Source organism: Diuraphis noxia, unplaced genomic scaffold (genome assembly GCF_037042655.1).
Source record: "Diuraphis noxia isolate RWA-SAM2 unplaced genomic scaffold, SU_Dnox_SAM2 contig0004, whole genome shotgun sequence".
NCBI classification, from domain to species: domain Eukaryota; kingdom Metazoa; phylum Arthropoda; class Insecta; order Hemiptera; family Aphididae; genus Diuraphis; species Diuraphis noxia.
Window position 1 is genome coordinate 11,465,416 of NW_028301714.1, and position 20,642 is coordinate 11,486,057.

The 20,642-nt window shown below is 29.3% G+C and overlaps 2 protein-coding genes across 5 annotated transcripts in view; both read left to right on the forward strand.

The window, feature by feature from the left end:
* The window catches only part of LOC107172037 (uncharacterized), a 143,948-nt gene extending 132,981 nt beyond the window's left edge, over positions 1-10,967 (forward strand). For all 4 annotated transcript variants that reach the window (XM_089226857.1, XM_089226858.1, XM_089226860.1 and 1 more), the window contains 12 exons: positions 2,567-2,850; positions 3,049-3,107; positions 3,201-3,351; positions 3,690-3,795; positions 3,880-4,034; positions 4,150-4,236; positions 4,644-4,801; positions 4,872-4,992; positions 5,469-7,071; positions 7,417-7,518; positions 7,594-7,689; positions 8,045-10,967. In XM_089226857.1, coding sequence (XP_089082983.1) covers positions 2,567-2,850; positions 3,049-3,107; positions 3,201-3,351; positions 3,690-3,795; positions 3,880-4,034; positions 4,150-4,236; positions 4,644-4,801; positions 4,872-4,992; positions 5,469-7,071; positions 7,417-7,518; positions 7,594-7,689; positions 8,045-8,614 — 3,492 coding nt within the window. In that variant the 3' untranslated portion in view covers positions 8,615-10,967. The remainder of the gene's footprint in view (positions 1-2,566; positions 2,851-3,048; positions 3,108-3,200; positions 3,352-3,689; positions 3,796-3,879; positions 4,035-4,149; positions 4,237-4,643; positions 4,802-4,871; positions 4,993-5,468; positions 7,072-7,416; positions 7,519-7,593; positions 7,690-8,044) is intronic.
* Positions 10,968-20,281: 9,314 nt separating this feature from the next.
* Positions 20,282-20,642, forward strand: part of Kdm2 (Lysine demethylase 2) — a 30,793-nt gene continuing 30,432 nt past the window's right edge. The window contains exon 1 of the mRNA XM_089227980.1: positions 20,282-20,624. Coding sequence (XP_089084106.1) covers positions 20,574-20,624 — 51 coding nt within the window. The 5' untranslated portion in view covers positions 20,282-20,573. The remainder of the gene's footprint in view (positions 20,625-20,642) is intronic.

Here is a 20,642-nt window from a genome sequence, read left to right on the forward strand (position 1 = left end):
GACATATTTGTATTATATTATTTTAACTTTTATAGCTCGTACCAATATCGGTATTACGACTTGTATTATATAATGTATTATTTAATAAAAATAATAATAATAATGATATTTATAATGTTTTCAAAATAATTGATAATCACTAATCAGTGATTATGTCCGTGTGTTATGAACGTATAATAATAGAATTAAATTATCTTAAGTAGGTAAACTTATTTAACTTTAACTTTTAATTTTCAATCATTCTTTACTGATACGTGAATCGTGGCTGACTGCAATGAATAATATATCATAACTATTATTCAACAATATTATTGTTATTGGTTACACGCTCCCACAAAATATCGTGCATGTCTACGGCCGCGCATACATTGGATGGAGAGCGTTGAGTGTCGCGTCACGCAAAAATCTTAAACCCACATAATTTAAATCTGAGTGCGTATATTGTCATATTGACTATACGAGCGTCGAGCGTCAGCGGCGCGACGCGTCACAAATCAGAATTCGCGAGAGATGTAGATCAATATTCAAAATGTGCCGATAATAATATAACATAATACTACACTATTAGCAGTTATCATAAATGATAATAACTCTGCACAACATCGATTTTGACTCGTAACATTAAGTTAATTACGGTATGCAGAAGCGATTATAGTATGCAATTATTACCAATGTCCCAAAAATGATGAATATCTTTACTTCGAAATGCAGTTCGTGCGCTAATTGACTATAGAATGAATTTTAATTTTATTTCAACTGATTAAAACCATTGAAAATGTAACCTAAATTTATAGAAAATGGTATTTACTCAAGTCCAGTGCCGCGTTAAGCTATGTTGCCGCCCCGGGGCAAATTTAAATATGCTACCCTTAATTTTTTATTTTATGTTGATCCTTAAAAATTTTCCGCCCTATCAAACACCATAAAATTTGCCACCCCTGGGCAGTTGCCCCTCCTTGCCCCCCGTTAAATGCGGCTCTGCTCAAGTCTTTAGAGATGTGATTTTTATGTAAAAAACAAAGGAAAGGAATAAATTATCGCGATTTATAACGAAATATCGACTACTTTTATGCGAAAACCTTGGTCAGAATCCCTATTTAAATGCAACAATTTATCAGTTTTATATAATATTATAACAATTAATCTACTATTTGTGTTTTTACATCAGTTACGAATTGTTTGTTTTTGTGGTAATGCACCTAATTAAATCTTCCATGTTCTGTACTTCCGTATATTTACATTTTACTATGAAGTGTATTCTTCACTATAAGCAGCCAGTTTTTGTCATCTGTTATTCATACAATATGTTTTAGTGTTATTAATTTTAACATAGTAAATACGATAAATTCATAATATTATTTATGTCTAAGTATTGAAGAAAATATTTTTTAAAAACTAGAAATTTATGGACGCGTATGCCTTACCTATGTCATAGTATATTATTGCCTGAGTACAGCCCTAGTCACTATTAGACATATTATAAAAATTAGCTTTCGACTTTTTTTTTTTAAATGTTCTTTCTGCATTTATTATTTAATTAATTTTTTTTTTTATCATTATTATTATGTTCTTACCTATGTCAAAATTTGTTTTTCACTAAAAATAATTTAATTAATTTAACTATTGCAGGTGTATAGAAGTAAACCCATATTAATCCATGCTGATGGGTAGTATTATAATAATGTTATATTGAAGCAATGAAGCTGTATAATATTGCTAAGTTTGTTTTAGAAGATAATAGATAGTACAATGTTGTTATATTAAACGCTAAGTTATAAGATCGATGTTTGATAATGTTAATTTATAGGGTGAAACTTGAAGTATTAACTACTAGACTACCCATATAGGTACCCACTGAATTTGTTAGGCTTTCAAAGTTAAATTTACTATACAAAATAAACATATTTACGCTAAAATTATATACTGTTACTTTTTACTTTTAGTGTAGGTACAATGTATTGGTATTGCGTTTCAATTTGACAAGGTATTCAAATTTTATAAGAAAAAAATGGATAAACTTTGCACAATGTTATAAATGACAAAAAATAAATATATAATGCATCGAAAGTCCTCTGTTTTGTGTTGACTACTTGAAATGGTTTATTGTCATTTTACATTTATAAGCTATTGTCATCTAATTTTAGAACGATTCTGAGTGAAAATGTTTTTTAAGTGTCTATGTGCCGTATGTATTTGGGAAAATAATTGATATTTCGCATTGTTATATTATGTACTTACTGTACAATCTACATTAATTTTCCATTCGACTGCGTAATTTCCATGCGCCGTGTAAAATGTTTGGTGTTTTGTTAACATTTGAATATCCTACAAATGTTTAAAAACCACTCATTGTTAGGCCAAAAGCTTTTCACACTACCCTCTGCGAAACGTAAAATCAAATAACGATTTTCATGTTGTATACGATTGCAGTATACAAATATATTGTATAATAGGTAGCTATAATAATAATAATGTAGTAATCGAATTATACGTGTTGCCATTGTTATAACTTATAATATTAAAAAAACTGCGATGGAAAACTAAATCGTAATATGATTTATTTCAGGTGTATAGGGTATACGACTATTACTACATGGTAGAATCGAGGACGGTCTACCCAAACTTTTGGAGAGTTATCAACCTGATTCACATTCTATTGATATTGGCCCATTGGTTCGGGTGTTTCTATTATCTGTTGTCCGAAGCGGAAGGATTCAAAGGCGATTGGGTGTACCCGTACAAGCCGGGTGACTATGCGACGTTGACTAGAAAATATTTGGGATCGTTGTACTGGTCAACTCTGACGCTGACCACCATCGGCGATCTACCCACACCAGAAACCAACGCTGAGTGAGTTTCTAAATATACACCGTTTATACATTATGTATCATATTGTATTTTTCAATACCACTATCAAGTGATACTAAATGAATTTTAGTTTTCGAAACGTATAGGTGTAACTTTTAAGTTTTTGCGTCTTCGAATAGACCTAAAACACGTGCTGTACTCTCATTAGGAGTATTTATTTTTATTTATTTTTACGTTTAGGTATGTTTTCACCATCGTCAGCTACTTGATCGGAGTCTTCATATTCGCCACCATCGTCGGTATGTTGTGCGCACAAGTTTGGGCGGTGTATATAGATAATGCGGCGCAGTTGTACCCAAAGGTGTTTAAATTGATATCTTTATATTTTCCAGGGCAGGTGGGCAACGTGATAACGAACAGAAACGCAAACCGATTAGAGTTTGAACGGCTGTTGGACGGTGCCAAGCTGTATATGCGACATCATAAAGTGCCTAGTGGCATGAAAAAAAGAGTGCTCAGATGGTACGACTACTCGTGGTCCAGGTGAATATTGTTTGTTGTGTACTTAACTAATTGAATTAGAAGGGAGGTTCTGAAATTCTATATACTCATCACATATATGTATTATATTGTATAAATAATAAATATATAAAGTCTCGTCGGCTTGGCGCGTTGTCATGTGTAACATAATACATTCATTCAACCGAGCCATATAATGTCCTTTGAAAGTTTTATTCGAAATCCAAAATGGCATATACATTGGCACGCGTGCGGATACGTCAAAATCGGATGATTGATTAATTCCTATTTCTTGTCTCACACATGCGTGCGCGATAAGACTAAAAACATGTTTTTTTGTGCATGTTGCCGGTTTGTTGAAGGGGACGTATTCAAGGAGGCGGCGATATAAATACGGCACTGGGTCTTCTTCCGGACAAATTGAAAACCGAACTGGCGTTGCACGTCAATCTGGCGGTTTTGAAAAAAGTAATTTCCAACTCAATCATAATAATATAATATGAACACTGAAAAATACATTATATTTACATTATTATTGGTAATCTCATTTAGGTTACAATATTTCAAGAATGCCAACCCGAATTCCTACATGATTTAGTTCTCAAAATGAAAGCTTACATATTTACACCTGGGGATTTAATATGTCGGAAAGGAGAGGTAGCCAGAGAGATGTTTATCATAGCAGACGGAATTTTAGAAGTTATTAGGTAACATACTTACACTCAACGACTCAACGCGTACTTATATGATACTTAAAAAAAAAAGATGTCTTAAAAATCCAATTAATTTTGATTGTGATTTGTTTTGCTATATTTTATACAGTAGTGAAACCGGACATGTTTTGACGATAATGAAAGCTGGCGATTTCTTTGGAGAAATAGGAATACTCAACTTGGATGGATTTAATAAGTATGTTTTATATTATATTTATTAACAATACTATATCCACATTCAAAATGTACACAATACACATATTTATTTTTATTGTTTATTTACCAAGATATAGACTAGAATATTAAATCTACATAACACGAAATAAGTGGCGGCGCTAGGCGTGGGCGGTGTGGGCCATTGCCCACGGCCTCATACCTCAAAGGGCCTCGCGTTCTATAGGGTTTTATAATTAACCATAGAGAAATATGACAGAAGTTAAAAAAATTTTTAAAAGGGCCTCTTTAAGTCTACTTCGCCCACATGTAACTTTTACCTCGCCACGCCACTGAGTCGAAATTATAATCTTTAATTTGATTGATGATATGTAGTAAACAACCTATTAAATAATATAAATCGAACTTGTTATTAAATGTAATTCTTAGGAGAACTGCTGATGTACGATCAGTTGGATATTCAGAATTATTCAGTTTATCTCGTGAAGATGTTCTTGCCGCCATGAAAGACTACCCCGAAGCACAAGATATTCTTCAAACACTCGGTAGAAAGCGTTTGATGGAAGCAAGGAACGCAAATAAAATTGGTACGTAATATTAATTGGATTTTCTGTAACATGTGTGACGTATTAATAAATACTATTTGCAAATCATCAGTTGCAGATCGCATAAAATCTCGGGCTGAAGCTGCAGAAAACTGTAGTGGAATCGTGGAAAAAATTCGTTGTGATGTCAAAGGACTTCGAAATGCATTTTCAAAAGGACGCCGAGGCACTAGGTGAGATAAATACCACGCTTAAGTACATAATTAAAAACCAATTTTAACGTAATATAAAATTCTTGAGTTAGAAACAGTTTTAATTTAAATATTTTCAATATATTAATAATATTTTAAAATATTACAGACCCTAAAAAAATTAAAAATATAATAAAATTATCATTGTTCATATCAGTTTAATTTATATTATAGATGCATTTTAACTTAAAATATCTAATAGGCACACATATAGAAGTAAATATAAAAAAAATAAATATAAAAAACCACATCAAGTATAATTAGATAATATCTTCTGTAATATATTAAGCTACTTAAGTATAGACTCATGAAAATCATTAAATACATTAAAATTGCATTTTATATAATTCATATATATATATTGTAAATGCATTCTTAAATATATATTATTGTATTATTATTTTATTAAATACATAAATATATTTATTATATTACATTTTTATCATTCAATTTTTCAGAGCTGTAGTTGAAGAGAGCATGGAGTTACAACCGTTAACCAGTAGTGGTCGCAAATCAGAAAATTCTAGTAGTAAAAGTATTTTAAGAAGAATGCCCCGGGTATGGAGCGATGAATTAGCTTCAGGAACCGATCACAGTGATGAAGACCCAAGGCCAATATCACCGGGTATTCCAATACTAAATAAAGCGAAATCAGATAAAGAACCACGTGCTAACGAGTCTAAAAAGTGTATACTATCACCACCACCGACTGTGTCAGAAACAGCTAGGAAAGAATCAACGAATCAAGAAGTAATCGGTGCTGGGCTTCCGTTATTACAGAGGCTGTTAATCCTTAAACAAAAAAATGAACAAGAAGTGATGATGCAAAGTAAACCAAAGAAGGTTGATCTAGAAGTATCCGAAAGTACGCCTAAGATAAAATCGAACGTGAAATTAAAAACTCCAAAAAAAGAAAACACAAAAAGCATAAGCCTAAAGCAACGGCTGTCGGAGGTACATACCAGGCAGCGTAAACCGACGTCGAATACGAAATTGTGGACACTTTTAAAAAAAGCGACGGTGCTTACACCAAAAGCCAAGTTGCAAGACTTAAAAGCCGATTGTGAGGTCCCTCGTGACACGTCGTCTCTTCAATCAAACTTGAAACCCGCCGCCGATGTTTCACATATAAATACCAGTGGTTCCGAACACAAGTTTATTGTAATGTGCCAAAAATTAGATGACCAATACAAGCAGGGCTCATTGATTGCTCAAAACTTATCAGCTCACAATATTTTAACAAATAAATGTACTGAAAATAATATTAATAAGGAAAAATGTGATATTAGAATAGGGCATAGGCCAAAAGTGTTGCATTTAGATGGCAAGAAAAGATGTTACGATTCGATCAACGATCTGTCACCTGAGTATTCCGGTTTGTCGTTCGTCAAGAAATTGAAGATATTAAACGAACGACAAAAGTTGGCGGAACTGGAAGAGAAGGCGTTCTTGAGAAGTTCCAGCCTGGACTCGTCCGGATGCAGAGCTTTGGATTTTTCGTATGGCAACCAGTTGACACGGAGTCACTCTGAAGCAGTGGCTCTGGAGGTTGTACTGAGAAATCAAAATTCGCGCAAACAAGAACCGTTGAGATGCAACACTACTACACCGGTTGATGAGTGTAACGAAACGGCCGAACGGATACGGCTTAAGAACATACTTAAAAAGTTATCGTCAAGCTGTTTCGGAAACGACAGAACGAACCAGTTGATGACTTCGCAAACCATAGAAGGATACGCTGCCAGACACTCCAAATTGACTAGAAACATTACCTTCAACCAACGCCGCACAATAGAATCATCGCCAGATTCTTGTAGCTCCTTATTTGCGTTTCCCGAAAGCATAACCTCGCAGTCTAAAAACCCCGATCTTATACCAATAGATTTGTCTCGTAAGACTGACTTGCTAGAGTCTTCCCAAACAACTTCAAAGCATACAAAACTGTCTAAACGAATGTCTACCAACACTACAGTACAATACGTGTCGAGTCGGCCGGACATTCGACAAAACTGTTACGACGAAATACTGACTGGCGTAAAAACAATAGTCGAGAAATGTCTAGTAAGTTCAAATAATTGTATTATTATTATTAACATTATTTTTTATGTATAGTATATATATATATATATATATATATATATATGTATATTTATCTCATTTTTTAAGTTAATCGTTTAAGATTTTATTTTTCATATTTTGCTGTAAATCAATTAATTAATAATATTCTTACATAATTAAACTCAGTATATTTTTTTAAATATGCCAATGCCATTATTAAAACTTATATTTTTCCCTAGTCACACGTTAATGTCATTATAATTGGCTTGTTTTCTATAATTACATTTATATATAATTAAATTATTTTATTATACTAAACTGCATATTATTAATTTTTGTAATTTTCAGAACGATATTGAAGGAAAATATCGAGGTAAAATAGATGAACTCGAATCTGAAATTAATAAACGTGATTATACAATAAGCACACTGTGTGAACAATTCAATCAGGTAACTTTTTGTTTTTACATTACTTGATATCTATTATATTATTTAAAATTTTAAAATCAATTCATGCTTATCCAGAAACTTTGCGATCAGCCCGTCGACGAAGGAAAATTAGGATCATTACTTGATAATTATTCAAAAAATATAGAAGAGGACGAAGAAAATCCATTTATAGTGAGTTTTGTTATGATACCTATACAACATTGTATAAGCTGTAAAACATAGAACTGACAAATGTAATTACCCAACTATAGATATTATGTAATAACATTTGTTCTAATCAATATCTAAAAATTAATTGTTTGAATTTATAAATATTTTGATTATTATTAGGCATAAATCCAAACATTACTTAAATATTGGTTGAATAAAGGTTATTACAAAAAATATATATATATATATTGGTGTATAATATATATATATATATATCAAATCTTTGCATTTTTCAATAATATACTCAGTTACATTTTACGCAATGATTAATTGTGTTCCTATTATATGCGTGGAAATGTATTTTAATTGATTTCAGAGAAATGATTCTGTAGATACTGTCATGTGTCCAAAAGTTTCTTCGTTCAACAGTTTATCCCCATTCAGTATAGATGACTCAAGTTGTTATAACCCAAATTCCAGTAGCCCAGTGTTGTTCTCGAGTAAGTCTTGGGAAGACCGGTCGGAAGAAGAGAACTTGGAACTCCGAGATTTGCCCAAGTCAATCATTCCAGAACCATCATGGCAGCACGATGAGACCAGAATTGATATGAATTGCACAGACGACGAAGAAGAAGAGTTTCCACCCAGGTGGGAGAACTGGGAAGCGGAGATGTTAGTGGGACACACTAGTCACAATGATCTCCACGCTGGCCCAGAAATTTTCAGCCGAAGGTCTTTGGACGAAAATAGTATGATCATACACAGAGGATTTCAGGGACGGAGGAGGTGTTTGTCGATTGATAACGTGCCATTTTCCAATTCGATATTAAGAAATTTTGGACAATACGTCCGTTTGGGAGGCAGTTCGTCACAAACGTCTTCGCCCGATATACTGCCGACCATATCGAAGAGTTGTTTTTCGTTGGTATCGCAGCCCGAAAATTAGATTTAATTTAAACCAATTATTATTATTAATATTATTATTGTTGTTGTTGTTGTTATTGTTGTTATTTTTGGATAGTAGACATTTTACCATAACAGGATAGTTGCATGGTTCTATCATGACTATATTTATTATTATTGTTCGTAATATTTTAGTAACATACGAATTTATTTTTAAATTATTGGAACATGTTGCCACTGCAGCATTGTGCTGCATAACACAATTACAATTACAGTCAAATATGTTAAGAATAGGGACCAATTAAAATTAAAATTTAAATTTCCGTTATATTCAATGACATAGAAATGCATAATTATCTACAGATACCATAAACTATAAAGTACTTATGCAGTATAGAATTTTATTATGATTGATTATTTTTTATTATTTTTTATTTAAAATCTGTTTGAACAAATTGTTTTAGCTAGTAATGTAAATGTATGAAATATTTGGTTGATGGCAAAAATCTATTTATTTTGAAAAAATGTTCGGATTCATAGATAAATGATGAATAGTTAGATTAACTACTAAATTATTAATTAATTAACTAAAATTTTATTTCTACATGTGAAGTAATTCAAATAAATTATTTACTCTATATTTATAGTTTTGGTGAGGCCTTAGGTGACAATGAAAAACATGATATTATGCATGTGAAACGTAGAATATTTAATTTCAAAATAAACTTTATGTCTTACACACACGTATTTCGTACATTTCTAGTCGAGGTCTTTAGAACAAAAAAAGCCCCAATTGTTTAAAAATATCATCGGTTTATTTGGAATCAATTTTTATCCAGTATGAAATTCAATTTTTTAAATATTTATATTAATATTTAATCTGCTGAATTGAGTAATTAGATTCTAAGATCCAACACAATTGGTTTTTTTATTATTTTTCACTAAATAATTTGGCATTCATGAACAAGTTCGTAAGGCAAAAAGTACGATATTACTATGCAACTACTCTAATCCTGTTATAATATATTATATTACGCTTGACCTATTTTTTGTTATTATAATATATTATTATGTATAAACATTAATAATATCTACATACATTGATGATTTTTATCGAATATATTTTGTATTAATTTGGTCACAACAACTGAAAAACTAAATATATTTTTTCCTTCCGTGTTATCGAGAACCAGGGAGGGGACTGCTGTTAGCATTGCTTCCCCCTTAAAAACTAAATATCTTATATTATGTTTTATTTAATACAAAACTATAACAGTTATTGTAGCTATGGTCAGATAAAAATGGTTGACCGTTGCTGAGACAAACGTCCTCGTCTCGATACCTCTGATGCGAATTGATATTTGATATTTTTTCCACACCTTACCACGTAATATATCTTTCCAGAAGGTTTTCTCTCCGGTAATATTCATTATTTATTATATCATTATAATATTAAATGTGATTAGCTTATTTAGACTAATTTAATTGTGGTCGTGTTGTTGAAGTAAAATTGTTGTTATTAGTATAAAATAAAACATTAAATGTGTTTATAATTTAAAAAAAAAAATTTTAATGAGACATCTAAAGTAGCATTGTACAACTTTATAACGAACTGATTAATTTCTGATCATTATACACAGACACAATTTAAAAGGAAATACTACTATAATACAATAATATTGTAAGGGACCAGTGTAAAATTCAAATTTAATTAACAATTAAAACTTACATTATTTATTACTAAGTTTATTCATAAATAATATTTCTGCTCAAAATCAGAAATAATTAAATATTTTTATATTGTTTAGCCATAGAGTCCAAAATGGTTACTTTTGAATATCTGCTTAAAATTCGGTTCATATTTATTAAATATTAATGTAAGTTCAATAATTTAATTATTTTCAAAATTATTTTTTCATTTTAATTGTATATAGCTAATTGTTCGGATGATTATTGTTGGTTGATGGAATTGTAATATTGTTATGTTACTTCTAATCGGAGAGAAAATATTTTGAGCGCCTGGCGAGGAAGGAAATATAACTTATGTATTTATATTTAAATTTATTGCATAAAAAATAACGTGACATGTATATAATTATTTTAATTAAGTTAAAAGTAATGTACTTGTATAATGTATATCGTAAATAGTTTAATAGATTTTTTTGTACAGGATTGTATTTTTTTTTCATTTATTATTTATTCAAAGTTAATTATACATACATAAATGTCGTTGTTATTCATTTTGTTCGATCTTTACTTATATAAAGCTTTCGGCTTTGGAAAATAGGTGTTTAGGCATTTGGCCGCAGACAAAATCAAATAGGTATATATTGTCTTGGAGTTTTATTGTTATATCGATTTATATTTTAATAAACATAATATATTATAAACATTAACCAATACTGTTAGTTTACATAGTTAACAAGTCAAGGCGCAGTAATGAAAACGTTTTACAAAATATGTTCAAACTACGACGTTATTGTACTGCGGTTATTGTGCAGGTGGTTACAAAAACGAAATTTATTACTACTCGCAAAACGAGAATAACTTTAAAAGACTGTCGGCGAAAATTAATTCTGACTCGGCAGAAATAGCAATAATAAAACACCGAAACAATTTTCATCACGTTTTCAATTAATATTATTTTACTCGGCGTAGGTACATAATATTATAAAGATCGCTGTTGCTTCCATATTAAGCGCATGAAAATGCATAACATGGAAATCGTAAATATAGACACCTTTTAACGAACAGAATAACAGTAAAATGTTGTTAATAATATCACTAGCTTTGATAGATATTAATATATTATGCATACACAACATACATATACATATATATGTATAATATACATATGTTGCATACAAACGTATCGTATACTAATATAAAGTTACTAAGATAGGTACTGATACGGAACTGCTTTAACAACTTTAAAAGTAACGTAATAATGTATTTTAGTTCCGTAAAATTATTAATATTATTTTGAAATTTACTTTTGAAATTAAGTCAACAATATAATATAGTCGATACCTATTATATTTCATTATCGATAAGGACCTATATGCAGATGCACTGATGCCCTAAAAACCTTAAAAATATGCATTTATGACTTGTAAACAAAAATTACTTTAAGAATAAGTTAATTAGGTAATGATAAAAAAAAATTCTTTTAAATTACTATTAACTTGGACGTAATTTTAAAATGTATTTTTAAACTATGAGTGGAATTACAGAATACAATCAAACATATTTATTTTATTTACGAATAAAAAAAATATTTTATTTAATTCTGTGAGGTATAACATTTATTCATTTATATACTGCATTTTATAAACTATGAATTGAACTGTAAATCCCATTGGTTTATGTAAAATAGTTAACATTTAAAAAATGATCTAAAGCATCAAAAAATAGTTTTGGGTATATTGAAACACATTTTTAGCTAAGAAAGCATTGTGTCAAGACGTTTCAAAAAAAAAAAAAAAAAACACTAAAAATGTATCAGCATCCTGTCCCTATCTAGAAAATAATATAAACCATAAAACCGGAAATAAAATTTAATCGAAAGATACAATCAACGATCACAGAGATTATATGTATACATCTCTGTGATCGTGAAATAGAAACTAAAAAAAAAACTAAAACTAAATCTCCGTTGGTCGTGTCAGTAACAGATAACACAAATCACAACATATCAACACAGCTTCAACGTATTTTATATTTTTGTTCGACTGTGATAGAAGAAAACAACAAACTTATCGAGGAACAGCCCGAACAGGTAAGGTTTAAATATTATATTTCGAAAAATAATCAAATGATAAACTTTATATTATCATCATTAAAGTATACAACAGCGATAGAAATGTTAATCTTCGTGTAACTAAAATAAAGATAATATTCATAGAAAAGATGTTGCATGTTTTATTGTATAAAACTACTCGTTGAAATTAATACAAACAATAATATAATGACAAAACAAAACATATTATTATTTATTACAAGTATAAGTAGACTTTGTGTTAATATAATAATTTGAAACCGCCTCTATTACTATATTTATTATTTTCTTTAGTAAACTATGATAAAACATAAAAATATTTTTTTTTTTTCAAATAAATTAACCAAAGGAAGTTGGGTAAACTAAAAAATTACTTTTAATATTCAATCACTACATTTTATTTAAATACTACTATAATTTTAAATTTAAATAAATAACAATGCACACTAATATTTAATATCTTAATATGATATAATTATTAATTTCTATTATTATTACTACATGTATAATAGTTGTTCATTATATTAGATTATCAATTACACCCTAATATAAATTCAACATTTTCATAATTAATGTTTTGTGGTTAATGATTATATATTTACAAATTTAAACTTTTTAATAAAACTAAATTAAAGTTATGTACAGTGTACACACATAAAACAGACATAGCTAGTAGGCATTTAGTAGGCACTTTAAAAAAATTAAAACTGTTGTTTCTCCTATTTTTGTATAAGTGACTTCAATTGTTCACATGTATAATGAGAGGTATTATAGGTGCCGTATAATTGTTGATACAATAGCAACGAAGTTACCCGTCATTGTAATATTTTATGAATTCTTTAATATATTTTAATCATTATTTAATTATTTAATGTTGATTAAACACGCTTTTATTATGGACTCGTTTAAAGTGTTAATGTTAATGTGAATGACTCTTGTTTTGACCTAGTTAAATCTGGATATCATGGTGTAGTATTTTTTATTCGATACCTATACTAATTATTGTAATATAATATTGTCGAACTAAGTAATATAATATATTATCATTTATCATCATTGATAAAGTGTTAAAAAAATTTTGTCGGTATACTCCGTTTTCACGGATGGCCTGTATAGGTAAAAATATCATTATATTTAAGAAAAGTATATTTTCTCGCGTCAATTTTAAATTGTTATTTTTCTGATCCCTTACTATGCAAATTAGGTAAAAGCAGTTTGTTATTGAGTTATCTAATGTTAAGAAATGTACACAAATTATTTAAATGTCGACCGATCACCAATGAATGTATATATTATATTGATCTTACAATTATATAGGTATGCGTTTTTCTTACAAGTTACAGTGTAGGTACAAGATTTTTAGTAAGCAATTTATCTTTTATTGAAAAATATTGTATTTTAACGATTTAGAATAATATAGAAAAAAAATCATATTTTCAAAAAATAATAGTTTTTGGAATAATAAGTGTTGCATTGTTCCCGCGATTGGTGTACATGGGACTAATATTTTTGATATTAGTTAGTTAATTATTTAGTAATTAATTAGTTGTCAGTTTTCATGCAGACTTGCAGTTGGAACGTTACACATATAGTTTAGTTACTGGTCACTGTTGTCCAGAATGTGAAGAACTGATAAAGGACATGGTAATATTACTTGTGAATATTCAAAATACAAATTATTTTGTAACATATAAGTGTTTGTAACAAATAACAGTTTGATAGTACCGCAGGATAGCGGTAGGTAGTGAACTAGGTGGCCTGTTTTTACATTTATTTTTTGCATGTAAAATACTAATAAAAGATTTTCATAATAGACCAACCAAATTTTGAGAAAGTAAAAAAATTATTTCTATAGTCTATGATAATTGTTACAAACACAATTTATATTACAACACAAGGTAGTCATTAGTCCTTCAAAAACCGAAACCTAATGTAAAAACTCAACATCAGCGAGTATGCTAAAATGTATAGGAAATTCTTAATTAAACCAACTTTGCCCCTGGCCCCACCTTCCCCTCAGAAAAGTTATTGCTATGTCACTGACACTAAAGATTTGCTAATTTGAATATTGATGATGTACTCGGCAAGCACACCAGTCGTGGAAAACCGGCTTTCCATGGATCACTCGGTATCTCGGTATATATTATAATATGGTATATTATAATAATATATATAGTAACATTATTCAAATGTATTCTTAAAAACATTGTAACGATTCTTTTTTGTTTTAACTATTCAGATTTCGTTTGATATGGAAGATTCTCCATAACATTTCTGTTTGAGATTTATTTTATTCATGTTTAGTAGAATAATTTAAAATAATCACGATATGCAGGTACTTATGGACCATGGTTTAGCTATCGAAAAATAATAAATGTGTTAACTGCGATTGCATTGTGCATCGACCATTATATAGTTCAGAACATACGTCATGTTTGCATTGTTATACTGATTTAGTGATTTGAATTAAAATGTTTTCATTTCGAAAATAAATCATATAAATATTTTGTATCGAAATGTACTATTTGAATAGATAGCTAAACCCGCCTAATCCCGTTGCGTTATCTTCGTTTTTACAGATCTATGACCATTATAATCTATAGTATAATATATTGTTAGTAAGTTGTTACATATTTTTTTTTTTTTTTACAAAAGAAGTCTATTTATTTACAATCTTTATTTATAGTAATACAATGAACAAATGAGATAAAATTAAAACTAAATTAAATAGGACAGGAGAGGGTAAGACACTGTCTTATTGGCGGCACCCCGGAATGTTGTTATACTATACTGTATTTTTAAATAATACATTTTCTTGCTGATTATAACAACTCTACATGGTTTAATAATATTGTTTGCGTAAAAAGTATAATAATAAAAATACAAATTATAAAATCGAAAAAAAATTATATTATTCATTCTGGACATATACGAGTATACAATTGTCAATTATTATTTTGAACGACAATATTCTGATATTTATAAATCGCGGGCTGCTGCTATAAAAATAACCAGTTTCGACCTTTAGTCTGGTACCGATGCTGATAACTTGTGCATACGGTTTGGTTGAATGAGTTTTGAGTACGATATAGATTCTATACCATTATATAGACACTAAACACTCACAAGAGCAAGCATATTATAAGATAATATGACTATTCACTAGTGCGTCCAAGTAAAGTTCCGGAAACTTAGTTCCAATAGTACTCAGTCAGTCCTCGAGTTTTGTATAAACATGTACAATATCAAAATAAACTCCTGAATTTATACTAAAAAATCTTGAAATAGATTACTGATATTTTAATCTTTCTATTATATTGATTTATTTTACAATTTTCAAATGCTAATCAAATTGGATTAAAAATAAATTTTAAAATACTGTTATGAGATGTTTTGAGTACAACTTCTCGGGGTTTTTTTTTTTTTTTATGTCAATTAAATTACTACGACTAATGAAGTCTGAGTACTACTGATAGTACAAAAGTAAGTTTTTTACGATGGCATTTTTTTCTGCTCTGGTGCCTCAGTTGAGATTAAATTGCATAACATTTTATTTTTCTCGACATCTTAACATTTTTAACCTCACACGTCTACATTTTAAATTCTTCAACTAATTGAATAACCGAATCGCTCACTGGCTTCTACTGCAGTATTTTATCAAACTATCTGTTAATAATTTAGTTTTATTGGTCTATCGATGTTTAATTTAAGTAAATAATTATTATACAATCCAAATCCGTTTTATAATTATTTCGCCGTATTTATTTTAACATGTATAAATATAGATAACAAGCGAAGAGGTTCATATTGAACGGTTTTAATAAGAGGTATTTCAGTATAATATCTTATTATAGACCAAAAGGAAGAAGACAGAAGAATTATATTTTCCATTTTAAGAAACTAGTTAAAAATAATGATTTCGGCCATTATAATATTATGCTTTATTTTAATTACTTAACAAATCTAGGTAGTAGGTATGGTATGTTAATATTTAAATAAAAATGTTATAGAATTCACTACCTAAATATTATTTTTAATATAAGAGAATTATAGTTTATAGGTACATCAACTATCTAACTAACCATCATACTGTTATTATATTATAATAATCACTGTAGCAATTATACGGATTATATACGTAAAATTTATATAAACCATTTATTATAAAAGGTAAATCACTAATTATTAATGTATTTATAATGTATTTATGCACCTTCGTAATGTAAATCAACGTTTTTTTAGTAATTTTAAAATGTTTGAAGAAAACAATAATTATTATGTTATTCGTGCATAAAAATATATAATTTTTAAATATTTAAATGTTTTGAACATATTTTATTGAATAGTATTAATGATAAAATGACTAATGAGTAACCTTCTTCTTTTATTAAATTACCGAACGAAAAGCTTTGAAAAATTAAAGACATTTCTAAAAAGCTGGTTGTCACAACAGTTTTAAAAGTGGTAAGTATCTATCAAACTAATAAAGTAATAAGTAATAAAACTCATTTAATATACCTTTTTGTGAAAAAAAAAAAATAAGAAATTTATATTTTAGCGTTCGATTATATTTTACGTTATACTACTGGCTACTAGTATGGTTATAAATGTTATATTATGCAGCATCATTAAGAATACATTGTATAAAAAATAGTAACTGACGTTAAATGTTCAATGTATATTTTTATTTTTACTTATAAATAACATAATTTTCAAAAATACTACATTACAGTCTCATTGACTTTTATTGTTGATTTTTTAGTTATAATCAATAATTGATTAGTCATTAGTGTATTCTTATTTAATATGGTCTTGAATCTTGATTTCTAAAATTATCGATACATAATATTCAATACTGTGTACTGTGCCTTATGAAATTAGAATACTAAATCGTAATCACTTTAAAGTTGTGCACATAATAATTAATATTTTGTTTAGTTTTGAATATTAAATAATTAAATTTAGGTGTGGCCAGCATAGGTATCATTTATTATGTAGCTATCTGCTCAACATTTGATAAAAATAATACGTGGTTGTAAATTACAAAAGATTGACGGTAAAAACAGCAATTTAATGTCTATTAGTTACTAGTGGTGGAGGGGGGGGGAATAATTTTCGGGAAAATTTTCGTTTGGAACAGTTAAATTGAGGTAAATATCTGTCAGGAATGCTTTCATGACGGCAAAATATTTTGAAGAAAATTATCATTAGGAATTGAAAATTGAGGAAAATATAAATCGGATCGGGTTGTGTTTGTGATCGGACGTGTGGTTATAGTCGTTATAGAACACGTCATGCATCGTGTGTAAGGTTAGTTAACTATTAATTTACGTACAATAATATGTTGCAGCCTTAAGACCCTAAAAGACATAGGCATCATTAATGATTATATTGAAGACATTTCACACTGAGCATTTTTGAACTATAACCACGGAAAGTATAAAAATATATTTCATGAAAACTATTAATAATGAAAAAATACAAAATATTCTATAAATATCGTTTGGTTAACATGTTATTATAAAAATATCATATATTTAGATAAAATTAAGTACCGGCAACTGCATGGAAATACCAGAATAGTTTCAAATAAATATTATAACTGTAGGAAAATAATATTTCACGTTTTAAGTAGACAAATATTAAAAGAAATGGACATTAATTTTAGACGTATAATATAGTGTAAAAGTAACAGTGTGAAGGTCATACACTCACAACGGTAAATTTAGTTACAACTCAATAAATGGCGTGCATCAAAATATTTACTTACAAATGTCAAATATACAATATATCGATACTGCCGTAAATATTTGTGTGTATAATGTATATTGTATATTATATGCAATATTGTCTTAGTTGAATAATTAACGATTTAATAGCTTTAGTGTCCAGTGTCCGCATTTCCGCAACAAAATAGCTAATCAGTTATATAGTTATGATCATATAAAATAATATTTTAAAATATTTATAATTAAAAATGTTCAAATTGCATTTACAACCCCTACACTTTCAAAAAATGTATAGGCATAAATTAAATTGAGCTTATTCATGTAATATAATATATTTTTAGTGTATACATATGAAACAAATCCGAATTATAATAATAATTACATTAATCTATAATAATTATTGTATTATGCGTTATATTTAGACGTGTAGTTATAATTTAAATTGTAATAAATACGAAACAATTCTACGAGTGTGCACGTAACACGACTGTGTGGGGCTTCAAATGAATTGAAAAGTAATATAACTCATCAATCATTATGTGGTTTCACATTAATTAATTTTAAGTGTTGAAGCATCTTAAAGATCATCTTAGTTAACATTATATAACAAGTTATAAGATCATCTTACTCTTACATACCTTAAGTTACATTAGTTACAACAAAAGTTATTCAATTTTAACATGGCATAAAATGTACATATTATTATTTTGTACTCTGGTATCCATGGCAATTAATTTTTAGCGTGAGGCGGGTGAAGAGGCAAACAGACCACAGACAAATGAGCCAACTGACTGTAATAGGGTTCTATACTTCGTAGTCTATAGGTTAGTAATTTGTACAAAGGTGGCGATACGTCCTTGAGAATATTGTATTCTTCGATTAATATAAAAATGTTTCCACCTCAAAAGGTCCAATAATTTTTATTTTATGAGATTACTGAATTTGCGTGAACTTGTTTTGTTGCAATAAAACCTATTTTTATAGTTGGATAAGTTTTGAAAATAGTTAGAATTTCCCTCATGATTATCAGACTACAGATTTTGTTGAATTTACAGCATTTTTTAAGTATAAAGTTAGATAATACTAATATATTAGAGTACTCTTCTAATAGTCTACACTACACACAGATTGAAACAAAATAATGATGAATAAACTAATAGAATATTAGTAATTTCGTCAAAACATTAATTCATTACAAATTGCTATGTTTGAATATATTTAAGTAAATAATACAAGAAAAAAATTCTTTAATAATGAGCACTGATGACTTAGTAGAGAATTTGAATAAGCCAAAAGTAGTAAAAGTATTACATAATAATAAAGAAAAACATGAGAATCACAATATCATGATTGTGGACATTGATGTCCAATATTGACCCTAGGAAATTGGCAGTAACCGTCCAAATTGTGTTCTGAAATAAGTTTATGGAAAATATTAAATTTTATTTTGGAAAAAAAATCTTTAAATCATCGATGCGTTGTACATTAATTGATAGTTATAATATAATTGTTACTAGGTTATAACTTATAAATAAAAATATGAATTATAATAATAATTGCATTATGGAGTAATTGGTAAGTGATAACCAGTAACGGATTATTAATCACAGACTAAATAAGGGACACCGATTTTACTATGTAGAAGAAATAAACGATAACAATATTATAGTTTAACAAACTACCAGATATAGGTTGATCTTGATATCTTGTAATAATTTCAAAAATAACCATTGGTGATTGTGACGAGTTCGGGGAAAATACAATTTGTTATAATTTGCGGAATAGCGTCACCGTTCTTTTATTTGTACGCTTATAAATTTAATACACAAGTACACGATTGGTTCTTAGGGCTCTTAGGTACACGTAATTACAATATTATTAATTATTATAAGCTATGATATTGTAATGTAGTCGTAAAACGATAGCGTAGTAAATATGTTATTTTAATAATAATAATAATAATAATTAATAATTAATTGGATAGTAGTAATAATAAATAGCTAATAAGTTACAATAGTCAATAATAATAATATAATAATAATCGTAATGTTTTCGTGTGGCAATCCGATTGGTATCGGTGGTGGCCGGTAGGGTGCGCCCCAGTGTTGCGGCGGGCTGCCGCCTGCCGGGTATATCGCCGCCACCATACCGCCACCGACGCCTCATCACCACCACCGCACTACCGCGACGGGCGCGACGGCGACGATCGGGCGATCAGTATGTCCGCCGCGTTCTCGGTCGACACTCGTCAGTTGTCGGATTTTGCTGACGTTCCTCGCCGACAGTAATTCACCTCGCCCCGTCATAGCGTCTTCTTCGTAACCACCGCCAGAGCGATCGTAAGCGTCGTGCCGCGTTCGTTTGTGTGCACATGCGACGCGGAGACGAATAACAACCGGAAGTGTAGACTCACGACACAGCGGAACCTCTGCGGCACACTGCACAGTCCACACGACGGTAAACCACCACCACCCGTACGACGTGTCATCGAAACAATGTCGGACGACAGCAACAGTTGCGGTGGCGGTTTGACCACGAGAAGTCTGGTGAGCAAAGATTATACG